Source organism: Aplysia californica, unplaced genomic scaffold (assembly GCF_000002075.1).
Source record: "Aplysia californica isolate F4 #8 unplaced genomic scaffold, AplCal3.0 scaffold00107, whole genome shotgun sequence".
Classification (NCBI taxonomy): Eukaryota; Metazoa; Mollusca; class Gastropoda; order Aplysiida; family Aplysiidae; genus Aplysia; species Aplysia californica.
Genome location: NW_004797377.1, coordinates 547,430 through 567,915, shown reverse-complemented (window position 1 = coordinate 567,915; position 20,486 = coordinate 547,430). Strand labels below are relative to the sequence as shown.

Below are 20,486 nucleotides of genomic sequence, written 5' to 3'. Positions count from 1 at the left end.
ATTATCAGTCTCTTTAAGGGCAAGGAACCTTAAAACCCTCTTCCTTATAAAACTTTGGCATTGTTACCCTTCTCAATAATTTTCATATGATCACCAAAAAGATGGCCCACAGTACGACTACCAAAAAGAGACCACAACACTGCATTAACTACTATTGAATAGAAGGAACAAGACAAAAGCCATACCATGATGGTATTACCTTTGTTTTCCACAGCGCATGAAACTTGTACTTACCTTGTCTTGCTGTATCTTCAGCAAAGTGTCACGGTCCATAGGGGGTTGACACAGTTGCACCCTGACCGGCCGGACTCCTTCTACTTTGTGGGCTCCGCCTTTTTTAACTGTTACCTTGACTTCAGCTTTCAGTTTGAGATCATTCTTGATGCTCTCGTCCACCTTGAGCTTGCTGTGGAGAAGGGCTTGGGTTTTCACCGTCTTCTGAGTCTCTAATTTGTCCTCAGACTTGAAACTTTCCATCCTGGAAGGATTCACTGCTGCCATGTTGCGCTCTGCCCTGCGCTTATATTCTTCTGGAACTTCATGTGGCTATGGGGGAAAAAGACAAAATTATTTTTAACCAAACATGGCAGGCAAACAATCAATATACAAACATTGTAAACTTGATATCTTGTGCAATCAAAACATAGTATCGGTATAGTTGAGAATCATCAGTGAATAATCTAAAATAATAGAAAAGTTATGGCTCTTGCAACAGTGTAAAAAAAAAGCATTCGACTGCCTTACGTATCATTCATCATATGTGTCACAATGTGGTGGAATCAGGGGCTCGTCAATTTTTTTGGCATGTGGAATTATTGGAATCATCTTAAAGCCTGTTTATATGGCTTTGTTTTCAATGGAAAAAATACCCATCCATTGTGAATACAATTCAGGATATTTGCGATTGAAGGAGGTGGGGGGGTCGCCAGGTTTGAGAGGTAAAATTAGCGAGAAAATGGCTGCCAAAGTTTTGTTATTTCCATAGCTTGAAAGTCCTTGGAGACTGCAGATATACATTCATTGAAACTTAAATCAACGTTTTTCAGTAAAATTTACACATAAATGTTATAAAACGATCTCAAAGGCTTTGAATAAAAAATAAAAAATTCAATAAAAATTGCCACTGTCTGGAAAATGCCATTTTCTTCATTTCATTATTTTGACAAGCGCCTGATTTCATCCCGATGCTTCACATATTCTTTAATAGAAAAATTGGGGTTTTTTTCCCATTTCTTCAATTTTATTAATAATAATAATTTTAAAAACCCTACAAAGTACACATTAACACTGCTTCATAAATGGACTCCAATCTGATATAAAAAAACATAGTATTTTTAAAACACAACATAACTTTCAAGCTTTTTCTCAAAACATTAAGATATACTTACAGAATAAGTTCGTTTTATGCTCAATTTTGTTTCAAACCAATCGAAACAAAATTTCCCTGTATTGATAGGATACCTGAGGGAAAAAAAATTATAAAAGTAACTGCAGTTCAGTATCCACTGCACAATCAATTCAAAACTTTTCCTGAAAACAGAAAAGAGGGCTGACAAAAAGCAGGAACAATGGTGTACATTTTTATGTTTTCAAGAAATAATTTTACAGTCTACTATAGCAGCAAAATTCAGCATACAGCAAACCGCACCTGTCCCACCCCCTTCCCTTTTTGCATCTGTTATTAAACATATATTTTACTCAAAAATTCAAATAAAAATGGCACTATTCACTAGTATCCGAGGTGTGGCACTTAAGTGCTTAACCATAGCACACAGAAGACATGAGCTTGATTCCCCTGTGTGGAAAATTTTCATCAAGTACCTCCGTCCTTGTTTTAGTAAGGTTTTATGGCACTTGCAACTGCATAAGGTCACATGAGCGCCAGGGGGTGGATGTCAACAGAGAAGTCCAATCGGGGAATCAGGCTTACTCTGCTCATCTCTCGAGCCTGAACAGCACAAAGTCTGCATCGACTCTCAAGGCACTCCGGAAATAGTAGTTCACAAGAGAGTGACAAACATACAAAAGAAGTAGTGGAAAAATGACAATAGTAAGGATGAGGAAGGAAAAAGCAGCAGTTACCCCTGAATCAGCACATTTACAATTCTACTTTGCATAACAACATGTTAATATCCCCCCTTTTGGAATGGCCTAAAGACAACTTCAGTCAGTAGCACTGCCCTGGGGGGGGGGGGGGGGTGTAACACCTCTATCTGCATGCCACAGCTTTGTAACCTTTTCAATCTGGGTTGGCACTGACCAGAAGGGTCAAAGCTGCCCGCTTCCTAAATTATGTAAATAGTGTCAATGGGGGCATAAAAACATCTACAATCACAGTTCAGCACTTTTCCATTTTGACAGCAAACTGTATCGGAAACAGATCCGACATAACCAACATTCTCAAAAATCAGAACTAGAGAAATAACCATATCCATGAAAATACTTAGCCCATTAAAGACCCTTCATTGACAGAATGGCCTAAAAAGAGAAATGGGCCTTCTACTAATCAAGCAAACTTACCAGATCTTTTGAATCTTATGAAAGAGATGTGCTGTCTTGTCAACACGATATTCACAGATGTAGACATCCTGTTCCTTCACCCCTTTAGGCCTGCCCTTGCTGAAAGTGTTTGGATCCATCACTACACATTTTCCCATCACTAGGTCCATAGGGATGATCTCAAAGTTAGGAGTGCGAAACAGCTGAAATCAAGGGAAAAGATATTCAGTAAAAGACAATTAAACTTTATATAAATATTTGAAAAGCTACTTTAAACATCAATCTCTTTAGATTTCTATCGGCTTTTAGTCTCTCAATCTAATCTTCAGGGTGTATCTGTCGCTTCAAAGACTTGTGCTTCACAAAAGCAAACCCAGCCAAATAATTGAATCGTTTATTAAAAGGAAACCCGTTTATAAAAGACAGCTGCACAACTTAACTGAAACTGCATCAAAATTTTACTTAAAAAAGCTACTACAGCATATAATATTCATAAAATGTAACCTAAAGAAGGTCAATCTTGACATACTAATACCCAAGACAAAAGTGAAAATATCTGATCAAGTAAAACAATCTAACATAATACAAAAATAATTCAATGAAATTCTATGACAAAAGACTCCTGAGATGTCCTCCATCCTAAAAGATCTAAAGAAGTACATTATCACAGCTCACCTCATTATGATAAAACTTTCTTGTAGGTTCATGAAAGGTTTCTTGCGGCCTCAAATATGGTGTGCCACTGGCAAACCTTTCACCTCTGAAATTAAAAAACAGTGCACAATTTACAATTTCCAGTTCTATCAATTTCCATCAAATGTAAGAGAAAGTAGTCTGCTGAAACACTGCATAGAAGGCTGCTGAAACACTGCTTAGAAGGCTGCTGAAACACTGCTTAGAAGGCTACTGAAACTAACAAGTTAGAAAGTTTCCAAGAGCACAAAGAAATAATATATAAGAAAAACTCGCTGTGTTCATATGCCTGATAGTAATGACTCAAAAAGCACAGATTCTTTAAGAATAAGTGCAGACATTACATATTGCTGGAACAGGTCTTAACCTATGAACCTATTTCTTTATTGACATCACATAAAACAGATAGAGAATAGAACCATGTCTGAAGAAAAGGTAAGACTTAATGGAACTCAATTTTTGTTTCAAAAATTGATTTTTGACCTTTATTGCCCTGTTACTCAGTCTTGAGGTTCCTTTCTACACACACACACATGCAATGAAAGGGGCAAAAAGGTACACAAATTTACATGGACAAATGAAATCATCCTGCACAGACATACATGCATCTATCATTTACACTAGCTTCTGGAACATCAGCAGGTGAAACCTGAGCCTCTCTGTTGAATTGGTCCTTTTATTTAGTACAAAATACACTCAGCACACACAATTTTACTATTCATGATCCAAAACTGATAGGCAAAAAAACCCGCTGACAGAAAACGATGAGGAGGGACCTGAACACCTCTGCCGAAAAAAAGTTTAAAGCACTAAAGTAGTGTTCCATTAAGAGTGCACAACTTACTTTGGGTCTTTCCAGAGCTGTTCCAGCCTAAAGATATCCAGCTTGTCTGGGTTCACAGAGGCCATCAGCCGATGTGACGAGCGCAGTGGGGTTCCCGTAGCTGTCCGCTTGCAGTCCCGCATTACATAGACACAGTCGCCCACAGCATATTGGACATCATCCTTCACCAGGGTCATGTAGTGGGTACAGTCAGGCATGGCATCAGTCGGTCGTGGCACCAGTAGAATTTCCTAATGGAAAAGGTCAATATAGAAATGTCAATGGGTAAGAGCTAGGTAAGCTTTTAGCAAAACAGAAAGTGGTAAAAATTGGGAAACCATACTTTGCCCGGAAAATGAAAGTCTTAAAGCCACAATGGAGCTTCATTTCCGGGAACCTTTTTAAGCTAAATTATCAATACTTTCGAAAATAAAAGTGTGCATGTTGAACAAAAAACTTGGAAATAATCTTAACATATTACCGACCAAGACAAGTCCAGATAATTCTAGCACATTCACACAAAATAAACCAAACTCTATCATTCTGAAAGCATTCTGGAGTACAAAGTTATCTTAAGTGAATTACATTTTTTAAATAGCAGTTCAATTTTTTTTAACACCTTAAAAAAGCACAATTATCTTTCAGTTCATAGAACATCATTAACACTAAAACAATGCAAGAACTTCTTTTAAAAAGAAATTGTACTTAAAAACTTACTGGATCATAATATCTTGGTTCACAACGATCACACAAATAATGTTCTTCTTTTCCACTGGCCTGGACACAATCACAATGTTGCCATCTCTGGAGAATAAAAAGAAAAGTAAACATATTGAATGAATGACAAATTGAAGGAAATAAATCAAAATTTGACCTACTATGACAGCTTTGTTCCACGAAAAAAAAATTTTTTTAATGTAACGTAAAGATAACATCAAACCTCATCAACATATTTTTTTCGAAGAGAATCTATACTACTGGACTATTGTTATTCTGAATAATAAAAAGTTAGAACTGTCTCAAAAAAGAATGCAGCAGCAGAGAACATTGTATACCCCATCTTGTCCTTTCATTTGATAATCATACGTACCATACATTTCTCACACTGCAACATTAGTCCTTCGTCTCTTGTTACTCCACAAATGCACCTTATTATGTCTTCCTCAGGCTCAGCTGGCACTGCAGAGAAAACCAAAATACATTTCTTAGCTTTCACAGAATGCACACTATTATGAAACCAGTCACATGATGATGTATAACAGTAATGATGTTCTTCCCAGAGATTAACTCAAAAATACAAAATTTATATGAAAAAAAGTCCCTAAAATATTTCCTTGAAATTACTTTATGACATCACATTTTAAACTGAAGACAATTTAAATTCTTCATGCAGCTTGCTGTGCTACATGCTAAATTACAACAAAGATTAAACCCTCCAGTTCACATTAAAGATAAAACACATCTCAAATAAACAATGTGAAAAATTGGTCATATCTTTCGAGAAAGGCACAGGAATATAGCTGGCTATTTTGTTGATTTCTCAACTCTAAAATATCAAGAGTAATCTGTCTCTACAAAGAAAAAGCAGAACAAAGTTTAAAGCATCAGAATATCATTCACTACCTAAATAGAGCAATTATCCACAGTATTCTTCAAATCTTTAATCGTCTACAATTCCAGTAGCATATGGCTAGGTTTTAGTTTCTAAGCCTGTCTGATTTTATCCGACTTTTCCTCATCCTTAACGTTTCTTTCTACAGCCTCCTCTCCTTCCTCTTTTCCTTGCTACCTTTTTAGGCGAAAATGCTGGGAGAGTCGTCAAGGGACCACGATCTCCGTAGCTCCCGCACTTATGGACATGTCCGGTGTGCAATGATGTTGTTGCCCAGGACAGGTAATACAGGTAACAGGTAATTCAACAAATCATATCTATCCTAAGTGCTCAGCATACCATGCTTATAGACACAGGTTTAAAATATTTAAAAGCTGTTACTTTGGTCCTAACAAAGTTTTGCCACCCCGCTACTTGAAAGAGATAGAGCCTGTCCTTACAGGAGGCTTGCTCCAGCTTCTCCAACTCTGTGTCCATGCACATCTTGGTGGTGTTGGGCCCCAGCAGCTCGTCTATCTGAGGTGCCACGTCGTGCTTCACACAATTGAAGATCCGCCTTAACTTCAGGATGATCTGACCCAGGTCAGACTTGGGCCCACAATAAAGCTGTAAGATTTTAATAGAAAAAATTCTTTACAGAACAGTTTCAGCTTACTCTTTCAACAACAAAAAATCGTATTACTTGAATCTACACATTTACAACCAAATTGATGCTTTTTTGATTAATTGATTCAATAAATATGCTGCTGTACTGCTATTATCTAATCATAGTATAACAAACCTTTGTCTTTGAAGACACACTGCAACAAACAAATAAAACAAAGCAGATACTGAGAATGATCATTACAATAAGTTTTCATTCCCAAAACCATGGCAAATTATTTTGAGCAATTGTCAGAGACACAGTAACTTCTTCTCTAAACTTTAACTACAAGTCAAAATACATTATCTTCTCTGAGAAAGCTAGTGTTCAACTCATTTACAGAAAATTTTAAAAACTGAAACCCAAAGAGACATAAAACCTTATGGGAAGCGTACATGCTCAGTCTAGTAACTGGTGAGTTGGAGGAATTAAAGCAAAATCAAGATAGCTCCACCATATTCAATACAGAGAGGGATAACCCTGGGAGTCACCAAAGTGCTATTGTAATAATATTTTTTCTGGGACCTCTAAAATATCAAACTTCAGTATAAGTACACCTTAATCAACATGAAAAACAAATTGTCGTCAAAGATCTCTCAGAAGATTGCCACACTGACATGGCGCCATACCTCCACATTGCCGAAGAGCAGCATGACATCTGCATTGAAGGAGCTGAGGTGATCATAGTAGCCAGTCTTCACTCGCTGTTTGATCATAGACATGTCGATTGGTTCTCTGACTACCTGGTAATACTGAGGCTGCTTCTTGCGAGATGGAAGAGACATCAGAGGAGTCACTAGACTGTCTCCATCATCATCTGAAACAAAAACAGTGAAGGATGCTGGGTTGTACGCCACGATTAACCAGATAGAATAATTTCATGCCACCCAAGTGAGGATGATGTAGGTGTTTACTTTTAGTAAAAGTCATACGACACTTGCAATACAATAGGTCATACAAGTGCCGAAGATTTGAGCTGTTACAAGAGAGTAAAAAACACAAAAAAGAAGGAGGGCCGATAAGGACGATAGATGTTGGATAGGAAAAAAAGAGCAAACCACACCAGACCACCCACCAACCACCCACAGAGATGAGGATGAAAGAAAGAACTAAGCAGTTTCAAGTAGCAGCCTATCATAGCCAGCCAGTTAAGAGAGAAAGAGATTGATAGGTAGAGGTTTTACACTCCCATTGACACAATTGAGGTCATTATTAATTGATGGGCTGATGGCCTCTAGGGGCCACCCAAGCTGACTGGGATGCAGCGTCCCACAGACAGACCGAAGTACTTGATATAACTCCCCCAGTCAGGCATTCAATTCTCTTCTTCTGCATGAAACAGTGAAAAGCCTACCCATTTCGCCACCGACACCATTAAGAAAAAGACAGACATCTCAGAGGTTCTTATGAAGCCAAGAGAAAAAAGGTAATGGACAACCACATAAAAAAATTATAGAAAGGTATTTTCTGCAAAAGTCCCCCCCCAAATCAATTATTCAAGATAAGTTGAAGAAGGTTCATCCACAAACTTAAAGAAAAAACAAAGCTCCAGCACTGGGAAAACAACAAAATTTAACTTAAGAACAACTTCACTGAATCTCTTTGAACAGGCTGTAACAGCCATACTCCTGTCACTTGTTTCAATCAATTTATGTTGGAGGGTTATACCCCCATTACGTCAGTGTGACCCTTTGCTAAGTGGCTCTTTGTGTTGTCCACTGAGGACAAAACAACGAATGTCCTGTTCACAGCAAACTCTTCCATCAAACAATTGTCATGTTACTTTGGAGACTTAAGTAAGATAATAGACAGCAATAATAATCCAGAGAAATAGGTCAGACCTACTGGTGGTACCAATGGAGAACGATTAAACTATTAACTACTACAAACCTTTCAGAGACAAAAGCTCTGTCAGCATTTTGTCCATGATCTGAGCTAATCTGTGTCTCCTTGCCATTTCAGGAGTGTCCTTGGCATAAGCAGCAAGCCTGTAAAATATGAGTATAGATGATAACAAATTCAAGGTAAAAAAATTATCTTTCAGAAAGGAAAAAACATATGATACTGCAAAGATTGCAGACATTGGCAACTAATGTTCAAGGAATAGAGCACATTGAGGAACTTAGAGGACAATAGATTGTTATTCATAAAAGTATTCAGTTCTCGCTTGTACTTGTAGTCCTATGGTTCTAAATAAGTACAAACAATTTCAACAGCATTTTCTGGTCTAATAGCACCATTATAATTTTCAGGCACTAAAAATCCTTAGAGAACCAACTGATCTCATCATGTGTAACAAAGCATGAAGCCACAGGCCAAAAATAAAATACTTTATCTCCTTCCCTTCTTCCTCCCCCTCTCTCGCTTTCTGTAAAATTTTGCTTGCATGTTCATAATGCATGTATACGTATATGTGAGCGATCTTGTGCACACACACATAAGCATTCATAATAATTGTGTGTGAAATTTAAAAAACTTTGCGATTCATCTTCATTGAGCTCTGAGACTTGCAATTTGACCACATCATGTCCTTCACACTTTATCAAGCTTTCTGTTACATTTACAATTTCATCTATAGAGACACAAGCAATGCCTGTTGTTTGTCCACAGATCCTACCAATCTTACCTAGTCTTGATCGACCTTTCATTCAGATGAGCAAGCATGAGATCTGGAAAAGGAAAGACACTAGTTTCAGTTCAAACATTCTACTGATGGACGTGCTTTTATTAATTTATCATGACAGAAGGTGCAGTCACTGCCAATTTTCTAAGTAAAAAGAAAACAATTTGACCCCATGGACCAATTTTCAGAAATCCTATGGGAAAAAGTAACAGAAAAATACATAGTCAACATGCGACTGAACAGAGGGGCTACTTACAAATCTTGTCAATTGAAACTCAAGAGACAAAAAATGGATGTGAGCTTTTGACTACGTCTTCAACAAGGACAGTTTTTCTCTTTACATTGATAATATTTATACAATTTAAGCTCTTGATCTTCAGTCCAAAGCCATGTTATAGGGTTGGAAGTCCTTAAAAGTCATCTAGAGCAGCTGAACTGAGAATTAGAAAATTTGCTGTAAAATAATGCCTGAAAAACACACAAATGTCCAAGGAGTGTCTTAACCGCCTCACACGAAGAATTGTGCAAGATTCCCTACCTAATTCCTCGTAAAAGAAAACAATAGCAAAGAACCATACCAGGTGAGAGAGTACCAATATTGCCACAATCCAGGGGATTGACCTCCTCCTTGGCAACAGCAGGCAGGTCCTGCCCAGGGTGCCGCTGGTTGCGAACTTTGTCCACATTCCGTACAAGGAAAGTCCTGTGCTTCCGTGCGTAACAGCGTTCCTTCAAAGTCATGGGTTTTGCCATAGGCAGGACAGGAACATTTTCAGGGGGCTGCATCTGGAAAGATTTGCATGATTGCACTTTCATTATAACCTCCTTTATCAAAGGTGATGTACAGCAGAATACACTTTGGTTACTTTCTTACTCAGGTACAAAGGAATCTTACTTTCAAAGCTATGAAATCACATCATGAAGTACTCATCGAATGAAAAATGATAAATAACCACAGATGTTGAAGTACTAGTCTTACCGGTTCCCAATAAATATTAGTATTTAGATTATAAATAAGCACTGCAAAGGGGACAAGTTGATTAGTCCCAGAGAAAGGTTTTTCTAGCCTAAAAATCGCATTTTGTCAAAATTTCACACAATTCCATTTCCAAAAAAACAATGACCAATCATTTTTACTTGCCTTGAGAGACATTATAATACTGTAAAAAGTGAAATGTACCCATGAACAAACAAGAACCAAAATACAGACACAACTCACAATTCAAAACCCTTTAAATCACCCTCTAACATTTACAGAGAAAGGGTTAAACTTTACCTTATCTTTGGATTTGCGATTCATCACTTTGTTCTTCCTTTTGTCCTTGGAGTCTTCCAAGACTTTCTCAGGTTTATTCATAATACTGTTTGTTCTCTGAGTCTTTCCTCCAATAACTCCTCGGCACTCGGTGCTTCTGCAGCGACATTCTTGCTGTGAAACACAAATTAATTAACCTTTTTAATAATTGAGACTCTTGCAGGAAAAGGCATTTCAATAATTTCATTTAATTTTATAATCGTCATAACAGCAATCCACACTACATCTTCATGAAGGTGTCTTTAAAAAAACTATCTACCCAAAAAATGGGCATTTCTACTACTTATTTAGCTTTACAACCACTCAGCCACACCAAGAGCATAATTTAGACCGTGAATGAAATCTCAACCAGAATTCAGAAAAAAGTGAATGAACACCACAAAGACAGAAAAAAAACAAGTTTGCAATATCATCAAGACTGAGGAAATTGTAAAAACTTCGCAGGAAAGCGCGCTCACCACAGACGCCAAAATAAAGTGCCATATAACAGTCCCTCACTGTGCCTATAGTAGAGAGTAGGCACAACTCTCTGCATTGCACGTTACAGTGCAGCCATGTATTTTGCTTGCTTTAGTAGAGGTTTTACGGCGCTCGCAACTGCATAAGGTCATATGAGTGCCAGAAGATTAGAGGTGTTACAAAGGGAGTAACAAACATAAAAAAGAAGGAGGGGAGATAAAGACGATAGATGTTTGATAGAAAAGAAGGAACAAACCACACCAGAGCACCCGCCAACCACCCACGGCGATGTATTTTACTGCAATGCAAACAAGTCTATGTCAGCCTAGCATCCTGTGGGGGTTTTTTATTGCAAAGTCTAAAATCAAAGTCATCTCTATTCTCATAACAACATATCATATAAATGCAGTTTCTTAATTTTTTAACTTTTGAATCTTAATAAGTTTTCTGCTTATTTTACCTATGCTTGCGTTATTATTATTTCTTTTAGGGGTTATTTCGCGGAGAGAGGCATAATGACAGCACAACATGTAACTAAGCGTGGCTAAAATATAAAGGAAAACAATCCAGACTTTTTTCCAATCCTTGCTCTGATTCCGACGGGCATAGAAATGTTTTCATGCGAGACTCTTGAATGGATCCTCATGTCGAATTGGCAGGTCATTTGAATTTTATTGGTCCGGATCTATTTCGCCAGCTGCTATCAGTATGATATAAAAAAATTTATTGCACTCATTATGGTGTTAGACCATGATTTATCTTTCTTGTGAAATTGCCAGTTGTAATCACTCGTTGAAACTCGTGATTACAACTTGGCAATTTCACTTGTAGGATAAATCATGATCTACCACCACAACTCATGTAATAAATTATAAATTATCTATACACTCAGTTTTTATTTTTCTAACCTGGGTCTACTATAACTAGCATATGAAGAAAAATTATAAAGGTTTTCCAAAGACTTTGGAAAACTTTTTGTTTGTCCTTTGCTTGCCATCAGAAATTCTTGTTCCCCAGGCGTACACTACCATGAATATAGAGGAAGAAGGATAACAAAGACACACCAATGCACATTTTTTTTTTAACCTTCATTAGAATCAGGTAGAGCAAAAACCCACATCCATCACTTCAAAGCGCACAATATGTGAGGCAGTTGCATTACACTTTGCAAATAAAAGGCAGTATAGAAGAAAAGAGAAGGTAGAATGAAATTTGCTGATAGCATTTAGCTGAAGTAGCTGTCTCACCTGAGTCTCTTGATTAAAGGGATCGAAGTTGTAATCATAGCTCAGCTCTTCCCCAGCCTCAATGTCCCTCAGGGCAAACAGTACCATACGATACAGTCCATTCACATTCCTGGAAAAGGAGAGCAGCACATAAGTAACACATAACATTGAATTACGATTGCCCGTCAGAAAATCCTCTTTTATCCGTTACTGTATTAGGGTTTCCTGCTATGGGTGGTCCAAAGAGACATCTCATCGTTTATTTTTTTAACACATCAGAAAAAAATGTTCATATATTTTCAGTGTCGTAAGACATTTCAACTACAATTTATAATTTCATTCGCTGGAAATCATTGTATATTTGACTTGTGAATTTATGAAATGGGGTTGTTTATTAAAAAACAAATTTGTGTATCTTCTCCCTGGCTTGGAATCAATATCCACATAATCTACTAAGCCTTGGTTGGATTCTCAACTTCAACTCCAAAGCAAAATCCTCAAGTCATTTCAAATTTATTACTTTGGGTTCAAGGAAATCTTTAAGCATCGGGTACAAAACATAATGAAACCTTAAACACTGAATAAAATACCTGCCTGCCTTCATACGACCATAAACGTATCATCCTTATCACAAGAAAGATTTCTTTTTTTTTTCCTAATCACACTCTATAAACCAGAACCACACGGAATTACTATATTTTTCTTGCAACAGTGACAATATCTACTTTCCAAGAAGTAACAATCAACTGGGAATAACAACAAAATACAGCAACGAGCTCGTTAAGAACTATCCTTACCATTTCTGCATCTCACAGTTGGGCTGGCAGGAGTGGTTCACATAGCGTCCAATGTTGCCCATACGGTAACCGTCAATGACACAACCAGAGTCCAAGTGAAGTGCGTAGTGGTGGCACTCCTCAGAGTACTCTTCCATCATCCTGCGCCGAAGCTCCACCTCACTGATCACCTCTCCCAAATACTCAAGGATAAACTGGCCTGAGATAGTCGAAACAGTCCAGAGTTTGACTTAAAATCTAACATGATCACTTGCATCCAGTTTCAACTAATTTAAAATCACAAAATTGATGATCTTAAAATTTAGTCACGTTTGTAATGAACTATACACTACATACAAAGAGCAGAACAATATCTGGAAAAACTCTTCCCGAATAATTTCCCTCATCAAGATTTAGTACCCACAAAGCCATTCTAGCCTGAAGTATAGGGTTTTGCAAGTCATGTCCGTTGCAAAATTTCCAAACAATCGACCATCTTTCAGCTCTGGCCTCTCACAATGCTTAACAGAGCTGAATATACTGAAACTGGATGGAAGGAGAAAACGAATCTGTCCATCCATCCTTTGCTCGCTAACAACAGCTTTAGAAAAGTTGATACAAGAAACCTGACCCCCATGTCAATGATAACATCAACTTAAGATTTAGAAAGAGTTTTACAGCACTTGCAACACAATAAAGTCATGTAAGTGCTGAAGATTAGAGGTGTTACAAGAAAATAACAAACACAAAAAAGAAGAAGGAGGGATAAGAATGATGGATGTTTAATAGGAAGGAAAGAGCAAATCACACCAGAGCACCTGCCAACTACCCACAATAACATTAACAAGAAAAATAAAACAATATCATCCTGCAGAGGAATAAAGAAAAACTCTTACTGCTTTTGATGGCATAGTTTGTCCTCACTCCAAAACCTCTGTCCTTTGTTAAGAACTTCTCTAAGCCTGGAGCCCACTCATGTTTCTGGATCTTCTGATTGCCACAGTTCTCCCCCATGGGACACATGGCAGGGGAGCACTCTGTGTAGATCATCCTGGAGAAGAGAAAATGAGGCAACGTGATTTAAAATCCTTCAGCGCATAACAATGAAAGGCAAACTGAACCATTTGATAAGCTCTTGGCTTGGGCTTAGATCATAACCATTTTAAACTGGCTTTTTGCATATTACACATATGCTCACTCCAATCACATCTTTTCATTTCTTCCAGTGCCAAAACATTTCCACTCTCATCAATCAAGAATACCCCTATGATGCAAACAATAATGAAGGATTCATAAATACAACCACAGGCAACAAGGACAGTTTGTGCACAATATCTTAATGCAATGACATGAGATAATGAGAACCAGGAAAGACCTGAACTGAACAAACTGCGACATTTATAACTTTCAAAGTAAATTATAATAGAGCAGCTCTACTGGCTCTCTTAAAAAACAGGAAAGAAATCCAAAGCATTCACCCCATTTATCCAAACAACAGAAATAACTATGATGAACACCCATTTGCCATAAACCCAGTGCAAGCCTGACATACTTTCAACTGCATCCATTTTTCAGAGTGAATATGAATCTTTAAAATCCAGGATAGAAAGACAATTCATGTTTTTTTTAGTTTAGTATGGGGTTTTACGGCGCTCGCAACTGCATAAGGTCATATGAGCGCGCGAAACACAAGTTAGTCCTATTCGCCACAGTTCACTGTACGGTTGGGCTCAGGTCAGAAGTTAGATCTTAAAATGTTAAATATTCAGGGGGTAATAATAATGACAATAGATAAAGATAACAAAAATAATTTATGGAGTAGAGCCCTTGATTGCTGAATATTTTTTTCTACACCGTATTCTAATATCCAGACTAGGAACTCAAATTACAAAGTGTAAAGTCTTTTCAATTTCTAAACAACAGAGGAATGTTTGATGGATACAGGGCCAACTGAATATGTACAAAAACCCTGAAATTTTCAGACCTTGTGAAAAAACACTCGTGGGACTAAAAACATAAGGATAATTATGTCAAACATATCTAATATAAAAAAAATATTTAAAATTTATAGTTGGCCGAATGTCGAGAAAAATACAGACAATTTCAGAAATCTGGATTTCCTGATTTATTTGGAAAATCGCCACCTCTGACAGAAAGATAGCCTGAGCATGCACACAATAAAGAGAGAAAAAAACGCACCTATTTAGGCAGTCATCAAGACATCCTTTACCACCTGCCGGTGGGGGTTTACAGTTGCACAACGGAACCTCAGATTTCCTGTTGCTCACTTTGCTATCTGAATACACATCTGGAATGCAACAACAAACATTGAATTAAACATGAATAGAAGTCATATTTGTTGACTAAGGAAATTTAAAAAATTTATCAGAATCTGTAAAAATGTTTTTCCTGAATTAACAAAATCCCTGTATATGTACTTCACATCAAGAGCTCTTCCAGAGCCCCAGCCACAATTTCTTCCTCCGTCTACCCACATCTGCCACAACAACCAATACACCGACAATGAGTAAGACTTACACCTTTACTTCAATATGACATTAGGCAAACAAGCCCACCACTTACTTGTTCTTATGTTGCGGAATTTTGTTTTCATCTCAGGTTTCTTTGGTAACTGAAAAATACAGAAACAATAACCAAAGACTGAAAATACAAGTAAAAGCATTTTTTTCTCACCTGTAAAAACTAATCTAGAAAATGAGACAAACTATGATCTAAAACAATTATGAATATAGATAAAAGTATACTAACGCAGTACCCTACTTTTATATGAACAGGAAAGCCTAAAAAGCTGACATGACATTCGTATTACGTGCACTTGGTGTTCACTGGACTCTCATTCTTACCATACAAAGTTAAGAACCAGGTTCTCTTACACAATTTAAAACTGGTAAAAACAAGAATAGGAGCTAAATATGCTACCAGGTTGTAATTATAGCGAAAAAAAATCCGACTCAAAAATCAAAATAATAAGTTTTGAAAACCATTTGTCCATGCATTGATTTCAGAGAAACTGTAACAAAACAAGCTGACAAAAAGGTGGGTACCCTGATTACACCCTTCCTATCAAATTTCCATTTGTTTCCCCAAAGTCAGGAAATTGCAAGAACTTTTACTTCTTCAAAAATGTTCATACCATTTGGTTTTGGTGTTGCCACCAAATGTCATATGGCAGCTGGAAGTCCCAGACTTGCATCATGTAGAAGCTGCCAATGTGCACTGGCTGGGGCATGAGGCCAAACTCATGCTCTTCCTTGATATAGACCAGCTTGTCACGGCACTTCACCATGTTTTCACAACGCTTCCTTGGCCTGAAACAAACAGTAAACTTATTATCAACACTGCCATCTAAAATATGAACAATAATGAGCACATGGGAGTATCCAATCAACCAATCCAAGGAGCCCCCCCCCCCCCTTTCCCTCCCTCCCTTCCCCTCCCTCCCCCCCTCCCTCCCCCCCTCCCTCCCTCCCTCCCTCCCTCCCTCTCTCTCTCTCTCTCTCTCTCTCTCTCTCTCTCATTGAAAGGGTTACAAAGATAAAGGACAAGAGGGGGAAATGACTTGGTTTTAGAGTAGTTTATTGGGCTAAATTAAATCATGCTATTTTTCTTTTGACAGTTAATGGTTTTGCGATTATCCATCATAAGAAAATTAATTTTGCTTGGAGGGGGGGGAGGAGCGGGGGGAGTATACTTACTTTCCCCTACATGACTTTCCCCTACATGACACAGGGTCAGTTCATGCTTCACCACGCAGTTTTAGATCCCCAGGGCAGAGTAGCACTAGATTTAGTGGTCCATTGCCTATAATTAGACCTGATTCGTAAATACTATCTTTAAGAGGAAAATATTTCTCAGTACGGAAAAAAACATGCTTCATACAGGTCACAAAGGGGTTAAAGAATTCAGAAATAACTGATAAGGATCAAACAAAAAGGAAGAAAAATTAAGCTCAAATGGAGACAGCATCAAAGAGTATCAAAGACTTAGTATTCCCATTCATTTTTGTAGCTACTCTTAGTTTTTATTCAAAAACCTTCTTCCTTAAATATCTGAACACACTAGAGGTTTGTGGATACCCGACTACATTCAGAAACAAGACAGATAAAGGCACTTCTAAAACAGTCGGAAAAGAAATCAGTAGCCATCACCTTCATTCCCTTGTAACCTTAACTAACGTATCCCACACAGGGAGAACCACAATCTCAGTAGGCTGTGGACATAAATCCCATTGTAAAATTTTACTGCTTTATAAAGACTAGCCACAACATGAACTTCAAACCCCACACCTCCTACTGCTCAAGACAATGGAATGCACCCTTGTTTTATTTGCTATGTTATCCTTCTGTGTTAAACTGCTTTACGTACAGAGTTACAGATACCTTGCTGGTTACTCAGATGGAACAAAGCCCTCTTAATAGCTCACAGCATGATCATATTACACCTTTTCAAGCCCAGCTATCCTTCAGTTAAATTCAGTGCGTATACAGTAATTGTGTGACAACCATGGGACTCCTTTTCACCATACAGAACACTCCTTGCATTGTTCACACAGAGTGTGTAGGAGACATAACTTCAGAAAGAACAAGCCCAAGTTGAAATCTAATCGAGATAATTTGAAAGAAAGATTTACCGACCACAAGATTAATCAATCAAGTTTTCATGGCGCAAAACCTAAACAAGGAGTTCCTATGGTTTATTACAGCAAGGTATCTTCCATCATATAGAAAAAAGTGGCAAGAGGAGAACTTTTCTGTGTACTAAGCAATACCATCATTCAGTATTGAGTGAAAAAGCATTCGGTGGACAATGAAGACTGTGGAGACCACTTCTAACTGACAAATTTTCAGTTTTCCTCCATCCAATACTGAAAGTACCAGACCTTAACTTTCTGCCTTTATATGACTTGATTAATTTGGCTGTAAATTTGAGATCCAAACATAATAAAGTACTACTGAAATATCCAAGGAGAAACATAATGCCTACTACATGGTCACAAGCTACAACATGTACATAGAAAGGCCATTAATACTGTTTACTTTGGCTCATAAGAAACATTTGCTCCACCAATGCAGTATGTAAAGGGCTGTCATTATATTTTAAATACCTTACGTCTTTACTGTTATGCTATTGTCAACTCTAAAGTGTACCTTCTTTAAACTTATTTACTTTTACAGAATCTTAACCACTTCCTTAGGCAACAAATAAAAATTCAAGAACGTTTAAAACTAAGACCCCTCTAGCCGCAGCACGCTCAAACCACCATTTACAGTTTTTACACCTCGTTTGAAGTTGACTATTTATCTCCTGGATACCAGTGGCCCGTACTTATCCCTTTATTCACAGGAAACAAACTCCTCTGGGATGACAATGCTCAAAAGTTAAGACTAATCCCCAATAAAGTAACTGAAATATTAAATAGCAGACTGGAAATTAGAAATGAATTTGATGTTTCAATAGGTCTGATGAGCAGGCCTGAGCAAGGGTTAATTTATCTCCTCTTCATTTGCTACCATAAAAATGTTTCCACATTGTCTACCACTCAGACTTTGCTTTACAGTCTTCCAAGTCACTATATAATTTCTCCACAGAGGTGATGACTTTATAGGGCTTGGTCGAGATTTTCCACTACAGCGCATGTTCCAACGCCTACTATTGTTTAATTATATTCAAGTCACTATATAAATATATAAAGTATAACTATATAAAGAAGTAGATATCAGGGTTGGGTTGATTTAAATCAGGTTGATTTAAATCAGTTGATTTTTTTTATTTTAATCAACTTGATCTTTAAAATAAAAATCAGTGATTTAAATCACTTTTCAAAAAATGTATTCAGTTTTTACATATTTAAACATTCAGAATTCCTTTCCTTGGTTTTATTAAACAGATATAAGGTTTAGTAGACTAATATAATCATGCTTAAAAGTCTGCTTTCCCCCCTGTCACTGTAAAATAATACAGTTCTCAATTTACTTTTTTTTTTTACAATTGAAAACCAGGGTTGGGTTAATTTAAATCAGTTGGGTTTTTTTATTTAAATCAACTTGATTTTTTAAATAAAAATCAGTGATTTAAATCACTTTTTTAAAATTTTATTCAGTTTTTACACATTTCAACATTCAGAATTCCTTTCCTTGGTCTCATAAAACAGATATAAGGTTTAGTAGACTAAAATAATCATGCTTAAAAGTCTGCTTTCACCCCTGTCACTGTAAGTAGTAAAATAATTACTGTATTCAATTTACTTTTTTTTCATAATTGAAATTAGCATTTTCTTTTTCTTTTTAGACAAACACAAGCGCGCGCACACACACACACACACACACTGAACTGTAATAAAATGCAAGTTATCTATGCATAATTACCCCCCCCCCCCCCCCCTTCCTTTTAGACTGACATTTTCTTCATTTTTTGTCTGTAGCCATAATTCACTGGATATAGCAGATTAAGGCTTTCTAAAATTGCAGTTGCTTAAATTAATCATAAGTTAAAATAAAGACAATGCATTTTGCACTAAAAGAACTTACTTTTAGCCACCAAAAATCCAAAACTGAGTCGACATTTTTATTTTTAAAATTTTTTTAAAGTTTTAATCCGATTTAAATTTTTAAAATCTGATTTAAACTTTAAAAAATCGATTATTTTTTTTTATTTAAAAAATTAAAAAAATCACCAACCCTGGTAGATATTTCTCCTAATATCTTTAAACTATGTGTATCTCAATAACAGCAGTTTGTTTGATCGAACCTCCTCTCACACCTAAAAACTCTTTCCAGTCAAAGTAGGAGACTCAATAAAGATAAATCAGACACCAGATGCCTGGAAAGAGATACAATAAACAGAAACCATCCCTTTACATTTTTTTCCCGCCTCCCAACAACCCTACAGAGCTCAGTGTTTACACCAGGAGGATCCAATATAATGTGGAGAGTAATTTATGCTTTTGCGCAAATCCACTCTGCCGTGTGGGCGGCGGGACGTGCGCTGTATTGGAAAATCTCGACCTAGCCCTATAAAGTCATCACCTCTGTGGAGAAAGTCATCATCACATATCTAGAGCCGTTCTGCTCCACGGGATCAATACAACAGGAGGAAGACCTCGTCAAATTACTGTGTAAATCCCCTTCTCTACTCACACGTCCTCGCCGCTACCATCGCCCGACGCTTGGGCAAACTGGGTTGTTGTATAAATAGTTCTGGCTGCCACGGAGCAAACACTGGAAATCAATACCTCCCCACGCCAACAAGTTACAAGTCCAGATGACATGATAGGACTTATGTCTTCACTCTTGTTACTGCGTACGTCGCACGACATGCGCTCTCCCTGATAACCATACTAAAATTGCAAACACAACACCCATGCATCTTTTTTTTTTTTCAATCCGCTTCTGGGTATGATTTAAATCAATAATTTTCCACGTTTTGTCACAAACTTTCTAACAGAATAATATACTATAATCTTTTTTAAAAGAATTATGCGAACACAAAACGAACTCAACCCCCCCCCCCCCCCCTAAAAAAAAAGAAAGAAAGAACGAAAGAAACAAACAAAAGAGTGTCAGCAAATGACATTCACTGTGTCAAAGACACAAAGAGACAAAAGGGCCTAAGAATAGGTCACAAAGGAACGGGGTTCCCACCAGGGCGAGCTGAACATTGTTAACAACTTAATGTGGAGGTATTCGCCGAAACAGTCGTATCAATACATTCTTACAGCTGAACGAAATGTAACTCGTCTTCAGTTTCCGCGAGATCAAGGGGAGGGATGGAGGGGGAGGGGGAGTGAGAGGGAGAGA

The 20,486-nt window shown here is 37.3% G+C and overlaps 1 protein-coding gene across 5 annotated transcripts in view; it reads right to left on the bottom strand.

Annotated features, from left to right (window-relative positions):
• The window catches only part of LOC101849998 (histone-lysine N-methyltransferase ASH1L), a 58,802-nt gene that overhangs the window by 10,012 nt on the left and 28,304 nt on the right, over positions 1 to 20,486 (bottom strand). For 4 of the 5 annotated variants that reach the window (XM_013080955.2, XM_013080953.2, XM_005095586.3 and 1 more), the window contains exons 6-24: positions 15,824 to 15,998; positions 15,253 to 15,301; positions 14,869 to 14,977; positions 13,566 to 13,720; positions 12,691 to 12,889; positions 11,915 to 12,023; positions 10,170 to 10,322; positions 9,472 to 9,679; positions 8,897 to 8,939; positions 8,161 to 8,258; positions 6,900 to 7,087; positions 6,068 to 6,233; positions 5,106 to 5,194; positions 4,733 to 4,819; positions 4,037 to 4,266; positions 3,175 to 3,259; positions 2,521 to 2,702; positions 1,389 to 1,461; positions 235 to 546 (exon numbers count right to left, since the gene is read on the bottom strand). In XM_013080955.2, the coding sequence (XP_012936409.1) occupies positions 235 to 546; positions 1,389 to 1,461; positions 2,521 to 2,702; positions 3,175 to 3,259; positions 4,037 to 4,266; positions 4,733 to 4,819; positions 5,106 to 5,194; positions 6,068 to 6,233; positions 6,900 to 7,087; positions 8,161 to 8,258; positions 8,897 to 8,939; positions 9,472 to 9,679; positions 10,170 to 10,322; positions 11,915 to 12,023; positions 12,691 to 12,889; positions 13,566 to 13,720; positions 14,869 to 14,977; positions 15,253 to 15,301; positions 15,824 to 15,998 (2,710 nt within the window). The other variant, XM_035969031.1, reaches the window with a different exon arrangement.